The 12,153-nt window shown below is 45.2% G+C and overlaps 1 protein-coding gene across 13 annotated transcripts in view; it reads right to left on the bottom strand.

Moving 5' to 3' along the window:
- GAPVD1 (GTPase activating protein and VPS9 domains 1) overlaps positions 1-12,153 on the bottom strand; it is a 418,483-nt gene that overhangs the window by 51,494 nt on the left and 354,836 nt on the right. For all 13 annotated transcript variants that reach the window (XM_069241756.1, XM_069241749.1, XM_069241751.1 and 10 more), the window contains one exon: positions 10,451-10,610. In XM_069241756.1, coding sequence (XP_069097857.1) covers positions 10,451-10,610 — 160 coding nt within the window. The remainder of the gene's footprint in view (positions 1-10,450; positions 10,611-12,153) is intronic.

Below are 12,153 nucleotides of genomic sequence, written 5' to 3'. Positions count from 1 at the left end.
TGATGGTTCCCTTAGAGTGGCACAAGTTATGCTGCAGCTCCACGTTTGCGTGGTTAATGCAACCAGAACCCAGCGTCCTACAGTCTGGGTTGTCATCAGCGGACTGGCCATTGACTCACCCTAGCTACTTACTTTAAGGCTGTATGGTGCCACCGTGTGGGTTTGGTGTTGCTGATACAGTGGCATCTCCCAGCAGGTGTTCACATTCCCCTTCAATAGTTGCACTTTATAACAATCTGACGATACAACACTGGGGGAAGTGATCCTGGAACTTGTCAGGGGGCAGGGGGGCTCAGGCAAGAGCTCAGCAAACAGGTGGGGAACTTCACATGAATGCCGGAGACACAAAGGGAGAAGAGGGAGAGATTTCCTTTCTTTGGAGGGCAAGGGAAAGAAGTCTGCAAAGACATTTCTGGCATTCACCTTATTTATTACGACTGTTTATAACTAGCACTACTGCACCTTAAGGGGAAAGAGTGCTTATCCTAAAACAGACAACCAACCATAGCACATTCCTTCAATGGAGGAAAAAGGCACCTAGACCCCTGCAGGAGGAGAAACAACAGAAATGGAGGATGGAGGTGATTAGGAGGCAAGGAAAAAAAACATTGAGAACCATGCAACAGAGTACAACAGAAACAATTTGAGCCTATTGCTAAGTTACTGCTTATTGCAAGCAGGCTCCCATCAGCTTTTGTGTGTTTTATGTAGCTCCCTAGTATGGGTCCTGTGCTCACTGCTACTGGAACCAAGTTGTACCTGGCTGATGAGCCCATAACTAGGGCAAAACTGATCCAAGGTTGCTTGAATTCCCGTTCAGGTAGGACCTGTCTTGGCAGTATGAGATGGACTGTTTCCATGAGGAGCAGGGTCAAGACTGATTTGCATATAGCTGGCTCCAAAATGAGGTGGCATGGCGAGCAAAAGCACGATGGGTTGGTAGTGCTACCCCAAGCAAATGCCAGTGGTTATACTTATCGCAAGCAGCCTCCCATCATCTTTTGTGGTTTTCATGTACCACCCTAATTGGCACGGGTATGCCCATGCGTGCATCCCATGCTGTGTCACTGGAACCAAGCGGTGCCCAGCTTGTGAACCCATAAACTATGGTGAAACTGGTTCTGGGTGGCTTGTGTCCTGGGTCAGGAAGGACCCAACTTCGCAGTTCGAGCTGGACTGTTCCCATGAGGAGTGGGGTCAAGACTGATTTGCCAATGGCTGGGTACAAACTGGGGTGGCATGGTGAGCAAAAGAAAGATAGGATGGAGTGCTTGCCAGTGGCTCGACTTTTTGCAGGCAGCCTCCCATCACCTTTTGTGTGTTTCATATACTGCCAAGAAAGCAAAGGATTAAACCCTTTCTTTGTGCATTTAATTTTCCGAAATAATGCAACCATAGCATCAGCAAAACGAAGTGCCCAAGAAGGTCGATAGTGGATATATCGGTCAGATATGTTCTGAGGGCTTTTGCCATAGAAGGATCGGTGCCCAAGAACTGAAGTTTTAAACAATATCCTTTCCTTGTTGCAGCCAATGCAGAGTCTTGAGATGAGGGGAGAAAGGGGCGGTCGAGGACACTTTAACAGCAGACCAGCAGCTGCATTTTGTACTACCTGTAACGGCTTAAAAAGGCAACTTGGCAAACCCAGGGACAGGACGTTAGCATAGTCAACTTTTGATGTGATAAAAGCATGGACCACAGTTTTCCAGGAGTAAAGTGGCTGAAGAAAAATAATTCTTAGGAGTCCCCAGCAACGTGAAACATGAACCCACCAGCAGGGCCAACTGCGGCTGGAATGAGAGCTGCTGGCTAAGCTTGACTCACAAATTCCTAGAAAATAAAGCAGGTGGATGGGAAAGTGGCCTAGATGTTGGACAGCAAAACAGCAAAATCTCAATCGTATCCGAGTTACATTGGAGGATGCTAGCACACAGCCCAGTGGAGTACCTACCAAAGACTGGACTCCTGGTCAGCTGAAGCCTCATTCCCAAAAAGAGGAACAGCTGTGTCATCTGCATTAGAAATTATGTTCACACCAAACGACTCTAACAAAGGAGCCTGAGAGGACATATCAATACTAAATGAGGTAGGGCTCAGAGTTGAGCCCTGGGGGACTCAAAGGTTAAGATACTTGGTAGCAGATGAATAAGGTGTCATGCACACACCCTGTGCGGTATTTTCTAGAAAGGATTGATTCCATTGAAGCGCCAGATGCCCCACCCCCCAATATCTGCAAGTCACTGTAAAAGAATTGGGTGGGAGACTTCCGAATCCTGGCGAGTGGTCTAATAGAATCAAGGTGGCATTTTTTTCTTGACCTTAGTCAACTTGATGGAGTAGACCACCTCCAGGAGAGCCGCTTGGTACTATGACGGGACTGGAATCCCGACTGAGAAGGGTGCAACAACCAATACTGCCCAATATACTCTGATAGTTGAGTATTAATCAATTTTTCAAACATTGTAGAGGCAGCCAGTAGAAGCGCAATCGGTGTAAAATTGGGCCGATGTGCCCGATCTACTGCGGGTTTTTTGTAAGTTTTTTTTTTAAACAAAGTAATTACTTTCTCCTGTTTTCAGCTTGCTAGGACAGTCACCAACTCAGGAGAAGTTCTGCAAAGTTGGTTTAATGTAGGGTTGACAAACCAAAGTGTTGATGCCAAGATCAAGCAGGGATCAGCTGGGGACCCAGATTTACAACTCAAAATAGCTTTCTTAGACACTTCCAACGAGAAGGTCCCATGCCACTGTCCGATCTTGGCTGACCGACTTGGTCTCAAATACAGAAATCACCAGTGTGGCCTCAAGATTATTCACAATTATTATTATTTTGCCCCACAAAACAATCAGATAGCTTACCACACAACTCAACAGAGACCGGGGTGCATGGCCCAGAATGTAAGAAATTCCTAACAATTTAAACATTTTTATAGGGTCTTTCTGAGGCAGCAGAAAAATTGATTGCCCTTAAAATAAGCAGCTTGTGATAACTGAATTGGAAACATATTTTCTGAGTCCCTCTTTGTAGGAGGCATTATCTGCAGACAGACATCGTCTCCTCCAGACTCTCTTGAGATTCTTACAAAGCATTTTATCAGCTGCTGAGACAGCATCTGTTCAAGCATCTGTTCACAGCATGTAGTGCAAAGTCAATGTCCATCTCTGGTAGGAGCTGTATGTCGTGACAGATAGCCCAAAGCCAAACCCCTTGCTCTAGCAGCAGGTTGGAGCGAGTGTGTGCCATCCTTTTTCTGCAAATAATACATGGCTATCAAGCTGTCTGTCTTGATTAGAGCTACCTTCCCTCACACGACTTCAAAGAAGGCTTTGAGGGTTAGTCGTATGGCCAGCAGCTCTAAGTCATAAATTTGGCAAACATGGTGTTAAGGGACACATACTCCCAATAGTCATGGTGTACTCCTGAACTACATGCAAGTCAATCTCATTATGTGCAGCAGCCCTTCGGATAAGCTTGTGTTAGGCCACTAAATCATCCAGCAGGAATGTCCTAACATGGTAGTGATCCAAATCAGGATCAGCAGGGGACAACACTGTAGTTTTTTTCAGGGGTCATTGGTGGGCTCTGTGACAAATGATTGGTCATAAAATGTTATGGGTTTATAGGGTCTGCCTGGATCAGAGAAGGCGTATCGGGGGAACTCAGGGGAATTGAGTGGAAGCAGAGGAACTGGAGTGCATGAGCATCATATTGTGGGCGGTGGAACTAGTGGTAAAGGTGGGGGTGGTGGAGTTAGAACATATGGGAGAGGGCTTAAGCCCCCCCTCCTTGTGTTTTTTGGTGGCAGCACCAAAGGGGCTGCTGAGGAGGATTTGTTTTCGAAGGCAATCCTTCTCCTGCAAGGAAGTGTCTCAGAGGCCTTCAGAGGACGTGGTTTCACAGATATCCATCCGGTGATATGGCAAACAAAGATGCTTCTTCCTGGTGTTGAGCTTCTCCTAAAGCTGTTGTGCAAATGGTGCCTCCTATTCTTCGGATCTGGCTCTTCGGCACTGACAGGACTTTTGGTGGTCGGTTTTGGTGGTGAAAGCAGCTGCAGTTTTTTATGCATGTGCTCGATATCCAAGTCCTGCAGGAGCAGTGCTCTTCCTCGGAGTAGGACCTCTTGTATGATCCTGGTTTGGAAGCATGCTTCTTGGAGACAGGTGATGTACTTAAGACCCTAGGCTTTTTCTTAGTTCGAGGCACAGCTATTTTTGGCACAAGTTTGGCATTCTCTTCTTTCTAATGCTTGGAGTCACTCGAGGAAACAGTCTCTGGGATTGGGATAGGCAATAGCTGCACTGGCGTGATGGCAGATGGCCCTGAATAATCACCTGCTTCTGCACCTAGGGGGTCTTGTTCAGCAAATACATCTGGAGTCTCAGAAGATATCAGATATTTTGTGGTGTGCACAACGTCTCCCTCTGTGGTACCTTAAGATGTTCTTGGAGCGGAAGGAGAGTCAGAACTTGCAAGAGGTGTTGGGGGCCGGGGAGAGGCGCTAAATGCAGATGTCATGGCGTCCTAACTAGGATACTTCAAATGGCACCGGCTGCAATTTTGGAAGGGTCTTTGTTCCGTCAACCTCTCTGGGCCTGCATTCTCCAGTGCAGAAGGTCCACGGAGGACATGCAGACCCCGAAGTGCGCAAGAGGAGTTGCGGGGAGCCAGCTCTCGTGGCATCAACCAGTAGTCAGCAGTTCTCCAAAAGTATCTAGTAGAGTAGCAAGAGAGGGAGTCATTGAAAAGCAGGCTGTTCTTCCAAAGGTCGGGTCCATGCACATTGTGGACCAGAAAAGGAGTCTCGTCTCATCTTATGACTCGAAAGACTTGTTCAAAACAAAACAACTTGAAAACGCCATGCCAAAACGCTAGGTGGCAGGAGTATGCCTAGCATCTGAAACTACAGCCACACATGCAAAAAGTACAACTTTTATGAGTAATAGGGTGGCATTTCCTGCATCAATTATGGAAATAATTAGATTTTATATGGTCATTGGAGAGAAGTAGCTCATTTCAGTTTAATTCATGCAGATTAAACTTGCAGTCTGTGCCAGTTTGCAAAGATAGGTAGGTGTATATCCCAAATCCTAATGATATGACAGAAAATGAGGGAGATGGTATTCAGCCAAAATAAAGTAGCTCTGCAGACAGACCTAGGTCTAACTTATTTTTAGATTCACGTGAGACTAATAAAAATTGCTTTCTTTTGATTACATTTTAGATAACTAGTTGATATCCATGTGTGTAGTTTGTGCATACCTCTCTGGAGTGTGAGCGGCTCGTGGGTGGAGTATATCTTTATGTATAGTTGAGTGTCATCCACATATTAGTGGAAATTAATGCCAGTGCTTTAAAGAAGCTGGCTTAGAGGCTCAACATTAACATAGAATAAGATCGGGGAAAGCTCCAGCCTTGCGGCAACTTGATGAAGAAACACGCAGACTGTGGAAATGGAAGGGACTGCATTCCCTAATCAAACAACACCTTAGGAGTCAACTGCCACAAATCATTATATGTTTGCCATGCAGAGATGGGGGCAATTTTACAGAATTGTCAAAAAAAACAATAAAAGCCACACATTTATTTATATTTAATTATGCATGAAACAAATATTTGGTTGCCAACAGGGATAATTGGTGGCTGAGACAGTGCGTATTAGAGCTGGCAGTTGCCGGTGGGGGCCACAGCTCTCATTTTGAGGGACGGCACTTAATTACACAAAGCAAAAAGAAAGAGGAATAGAAAGACTGAAAAACCATCACAAATGGAGAAAGCAGGACTCTGCAAGAGTGAGTAAAATAAAGAGGTAGGGAATGTCTGGTAGTGGATTCGATAGGCACAAGATGGATTTAAGTCTACAAAGTGTTGGTATTTGGTGCGCCAACATGTAATTGCACAGGCCTTGGGCTTCCGAATTGAGGCTTGGCACCTGCACTCATCCTTTACAAATCAAGCACTGGGCTGAGGTACCTAAAGCCTGAATCACTGCCTTGTGCTGAATTATACAAACTGCTTTGAAAAACTTATATGATTATTGCAGCTCCTCTTTTCCCAAATGAAGAAGCTAATGGTTTAATTTTAAATGTGTTTAGTAAGGTGTTCAATGCAGTCACAGATTAACTGTCAGCAATCCACAAACCAAATTAAAAGGATAACATGCATACAAGTTAACATTTCGGGCAATAATGAACAAGTAGATTGTGATCTTTTTGGTACCTGTTTTTCTGTACTGTTAAATTAAAAAAATATATATATATTTCTGATTTTTCAATTAAGTACCTATTTTCTGTGCTCTAACAGTGGTTCTTAACCTTTGGACTTCTGTGGAGCTCTTAATCATTACTGGAATCAGGAATACTTGCGGTATGCTCTATTGAGTTTTGAAATATTAAGGTAACAATGAATTGGTTCACTACGAGTCTGGTATGAAAGGTATGTTTTAGGCAATTCTCATGGGGTCCTTTCCACTGAATATTTTTGTAGGCTGTATGAACATGGATATGTACTTTGTCAGAGGAACAAATCAGCCCTGTCTTGATGAGTGTAAAGAAATGGCTCCCTGTTGCAGTTACCCCCCACTTTTTGCCTGATACTGATGCTGACTTGACTGAGAAGTGTGCTGGGACCCTGCTAACCAGGCCCCAGCACCAGTGTTCTTTCACCTAAAATGTACCATGGTATCCACAATTGGCAGACCCTGGCATCCAGATAAGTCCCTTGTAACTGGTACTTCTAGTACCAAGGGCCCTGATGCCAAGGAAGGTCTCTAAGGGCTGCAGCATGTCTTATGCCACCCTGGAGACCTCTCACTCAGCACAGACACACTGCTTGCCAGCTTGTGTGTGCTAGTGAGGACAAAACGAGTAAGTCGACATGGCACTCCCCTCAGGGTGCCATGCCAGCCTCTCACTGCCTATGCAGTATAGGTAAGACATCCCTCTAGCAGGCCTTACAGCCCTAAGGCAGGGTGCACTATACCATAGGTGAGGGTACCAGTGCATGAGCATGGTACCCCTACAGTGTCTAAACAAAACCTTAGACATTGTAAGTGCAGGGTAGCCATAAGAGTGTATGGTCTGGGAGTTTGTCAAACACGAACTCCACAGCACCATAATGGCTACACTGAAAACTGGGAAGTTTGGTATCAAACTTCTCAGCACAATAAATGCACACTGATGCCAGTGTACATTTTATTGCAAAATACACCCCAGAGGGCACCTTAGAGGTGCCCCCTGAAACTTAACCGACTATCTGTGTAGGCTGACTAGTTCCAGCAGCCTGCCACACTAGAGACATGTTGCTGGCCCCATGGGGAGAGTGCCTTTGTCACTCTTAGGCCAGTAACAAAGCCTGCACTGGGTGGAGATGCTAACACCTCCCCCAGGCAGGAGCTGTAACACCTGGCGGTGAGCCTCAAAGGCTCACCCCTTTGTCACAGCACCGCAGGACACTCCAGCTAGTGGAGTTGCCCGCCCCCTCCGGCCCCGGCCCCCACTTTTGGCGGCAAGGCCGGAGAAAATAATGAGAATAACAAGGAGGAGTCACTGGCCAGTCAGGACAGCCCCTAAGGTGTCCTGAGCTGAGGTGACTCTAACTTTTAGAAATCCTCCATCTTGCAGATGGAGGATTCCCCCAATAGGGTTAGGATAGTGACTCCCTCCCCTTGGGAGGAGGCACAAAGAGGGTGTACCCACCCTCAGGGCTAGTAGCCATTGGCTACTAACCCCCCAGACCTAAACACGCCCTTAAATTTAGTATTTAAGGGCTACCCTGAACCCTAGAAAATTAGATTCCTGCAACTACAAGAAGAAGGACTGCCCAGCTGAAAACCCCTGCAGAGGAAGACCAGAAGACAACAACTGCCTTGGCTCCAGAAACTCACCGGCCTGTCTCCTGCCTTCCAAAGAACTCTGCTCCAGCGACGCCTTCCAAAGGGACCAGCGACCTCTGAATCCTCTGAGGACTGCCCTGCTTCGACGACGACAAGAAACTCCCGAGGACAGCGGACCTGCTCCAAAAAGACTGCAACTTTGTCTCAAGAAGCAGCTTTAAAGAACCCTGCAACTCCCCGCAAGAAGCGTGAGACTTGCAACACTGCACCCGGCGACCCCGACTCGGCTGGTGGAGAACCAACACCTCAGGGAGGACCCCCGGACTACTCTCCGACTGTGAGTACCAAAACCTGTCCCCCCTGAGCCCCCACAGCGCCGCCTGCAGAGGGAATCCCGAGGCTTCCCCTGACCGCGACTCTCTGAAACCTAAGTCCCGACGCCTGGAAAAGACCCTGCACCCGCAGCCCCCAGGACCTGAAGGACTGGACTTTCACTGGAGAAGTGACCCCCAGGAGTCCCTCTCCCTTGCCCAAGTGGAGGTTTCCCCGAGGAAGCCCCCCCTTGCCTGCCTGCAGCGCTGAAGAGATCCGTTGATCTCTCATAGACTAACATTGAAAACCCGACGCTTGTTTCTACACTGCACCCGGCCGCCTCCGCGCTGCTGAGGGTGAAATTTCTGTGTAGGCTTGTGTCCCCCCCCGGTGCCCTACAAAACCCCCCTGGTCTGCCCTCCGAAGACGCGGGTACTTACCTGCAAGCAGACCGGAACCGGGGCACCCCCTTCTCTCCATTCTAGCCTATGCGTTTTGGGCACCACTTTGGACTCTGCACCTGACCGGCCCTGAGCTGCTGGTGTGGTAACTTTGGGGTTGCTCTGAACCCCCAACGGTGGGCTACCTTGGACCAAGAACTGAGCCCTGTAAGTGTCTTACTTACCTGGTAAAACTAACAAAAACTTACCTCCCCCAGGAACTGTGAAAATTGCACTAAGTGTCCACTTTTAAAGTAGCTATTTGTGAATAACTTGAAAAGTATACATGCAATTGAAATGATTCAAAGTTCCTAATGTACTTACCTGCAATACCTTTCAAACAAGATATTACATGTTAAATTTGAACCTGTGGTTCTTAAAATAAACTAAGAAAAGATATTTTTCTATAACAAAACCTATTGGCTGGATTTGTCTCTGAGTGTGTGTACCTCATTTATTGTCTATGTGTATGTACAACAAGTGCTTAACACTACTCCTTGGATAAGCCTACTGCTCGACCACACTACCACAAAATAGAGCATTAGTATTATCTCTTTTACCACTGTTTTACCTCTAAGGGGAACCCTTGGACTCTGTGCATGCTATTCCTTACTTTGAAATAGCACATACAGAGCCAACTTCCTACAATGAGATGTAGCAGTTTATGTTTTGGTCACCTGCTCATTGTGGTGAAGACCTATGTTGTTTTGCTTTGAAACTGTAATAGGTACATCTTACCTTAAATTTAAGATTTATGATCACAACACCACTTTCTGGTGTTAGGCACCTGGTCTCTCTGAGTATTCCCATGCATTCCTGTTTAAGTCTCAAGAATTAAACTCTATCAATATAATTTCAGGAGCTGTAGCATTAAATTAGTAGGTCCGGCATGAGTGACTGCGCCCTGCTCAGATGTACTTTGATCTTTGTAAGAGGTATCAGACACTCTAATCTTCAGACGCATTCTCATACATACTCGGATCTTCATATGGGGTGCTTTTGAAATCTCTGATAACTATAGGGATTACTGACAACTATGGTATACAGTTTCCTGATCACACTTTGTATTAATGGGGTTGGTTGAAAAGTGTTAGCAAATGTGCTGTACCAATTCTTCCAGAGTATTTTCCCAGGAGCCTTGTGTGAGATACAAATGGATGTGTAATCACAACATTTTCTAATTTTTCTAGTGTATGTCTACTTTGCTCCAAGCCTAAAAAATATCTCACCAATAGCGGTATTATTATTGGCCTTGTCGGGCTATGAGAGAAAGAGGCAAGACTCCAAGTGTATCTTCAGTCGACCATTCAGAAGAGTCTACATACTAACAATCTGACGAGTTTAAGTCACTTTTCACTCCTACCACTTATTGTCTCCCTTTTCAAAGTCCAACATCAATCTCCTAGACCCTGCATGTGTGAGTCTGTCACAGGGCAACTGGAAATGCGTGATTCTACAGCTGCAGCTTTATTCGCATAATAAATATTTTGCAGCATTTGCTACATAATCCATTATTTAAAAAAAAAGTGCTTCTAGCGCAAACAGATCAAAAGTTACAAAAAACATTGTGACACAGTGGAAGTCCCTCTGCAGAAAAAGTTAACTGGTCATCTTTCAGATTTACTTGTGTATTTCGTTAAGTTAAACTGGTACTAATGAGGTGAAACCATTGCCAAGACAGTATTAGCTGTGTAAAAATTATAAAATTATCAAAGACTTGAGCAGTCATCTAATATAAAATTAAGGATCATCAGAATGCACAAGAAAATGTCACTCGTGCCTTTAAAATAACACACAAGCAACCTTTAAAAAGAGCAGGATACCTGTCCCCAAACCATAGCTAAAATGAGCAACCTAGCCTTACCTATAGTCCTCTGCTACAGACGCTAGGAGCTTTCGACATGTTCGGTTATCAAAACGGCCCACACAGCGCATAGTTTCTTGAATCTGAGCCAATAGGTTCTTGTCCTGAAGGTTGATGGCTTCAGCTAACTGCACTTTGAGGAAGCACACTATTTCATTGTCTAAAAAAAAAAAACCAAAAACGTTAGTTTGTCTTCAAGGTTGATGATTTTGCCTAACTGCAGCCTAAAAGAAAAAAGGGTTAGCTTTTACAGAGTTTAGAAAGACAGAAAAGGGAAAAGTTAACAAGCAACAAAGCCTACATATACCTTCACAATAATGGCAAGGTGCTTAATGAGAAGCACAGAAGTGGAGAGAAATCTTCTGCCAGCCTTCAAAACCCTTGGCTGAGGCACAGCTGAAACGGAGTGAACATGGCGTTAGACTTTACACAGGTTGTGTGTGATGTTCCTTCCGTCAACCCATTTCAATGCCATTTTGAACTTCGAGCGAGCCACAAAGGAAGGATGTGGTGTGCGTGCCACAGAGGAAGGGCATGGTAATAAACGAGCTATCTAACAGTAAAGTGCAGACATGCTGGCAAAGGTTGAAAAACTTCAAGCAGAGCAAAAACAGCCACATTTGATGGGGGCTAAAAGACATATCCGGTTACAACATTAGCCCCAGCACCATCTGCAGCTCCCAAGACGTCAGCAAGACGAGAAGGAAAGGAAGCTGCTACATACCTTGTTTGCAACAAACCTGGATTGCATGGAATAGAGACTAGAGTCATAAAATGTTTGGTGCAGCAGAGAAGGAACAGCCACAAGACATTCAAGTGGCATCAGTGACAAGATCCCTGATGTTTAAAGAAATAGTTTTGCTGGGTACATCACACAGAGAACTCAGAGTCATCAGTCCAAAATTGAGGAAAGTTGGAGCTCAAAGACCATTTGACAGGGCAGATTCCAAAGAGTCGGACATTCTTTCAACCTGGTTTCTGCGTTCAGTTAGTGGGCTTAAGAAAGTACAGGTCTAGGCATGGCTAAACAATTGAGAAACCTGCTAAGTGTCAAAGAAAAATGTCTTTAGACACTAGTCTGCTTTCTCCAACGCTTAGGAGAAGACCAGTAAACAAAAATTACCCATTATGGTAATGTCTGACGAATCAGAAAACCAAATGGATATTCTTGTTGGAAGCACCACACAAGAATGTTGATTGAATGTACCAAAGAGTGGCAGTCACTGAGATGAAGCTGGAGTGGCTTAACAACAGAGTTGTGTGCTTAGTGAGAAAATCAAGATGTATGGGGCTGCAAGAAAAATTGTGCTATAGTTTCAGACTTTTAAAAGGCATTCACTGAATTCTAACAATGAGTGTAGAACATGGTCAGGAGCACCAGACCTGGGAATCCTATGGACAACTGAGACGTGTCCGGCTGATAACCTTAAAGAAATGGTAGAATGCCTAATATACCAAACATCACTGCCCAAGCACTACAGTAAAAGGTTTTCCGACCCCCAACTCCCAAAAGGGGAGAACACCACAAGAAAAAATGCAGTAACGTTAATCATGTGCACTGGAGACCACAGTGTAGCAATTCTTATAAACATGCTCCACTTCGGAACACTTGCTATCCTGGTTTTCCAAAAACCCTGAAAACATAACATGGCGAAAAGAAGGGCAGAGCATGAGGAAATGCTTCATGAACTTTGAGCTGTTAC

This window comes from Pleurodeles waltl, chromosome 6 (assembly GCF_031143425.1).
Source record: "Pleurodeles waltl isolate 20211129_DDA chromosome 6, aPleWal1.hap1.20221129, whole genome shotgun sequence".
Taxonomy (NCBI): Eukaryota; Metazoa; Chordata; class Amphibia; order Caudata; family Salamandridae; genus Pleurodeles; species Pleurodeles waltl.
This window is presented reverse-complemented; position numbering and strand designations above follow the sequence as displayed.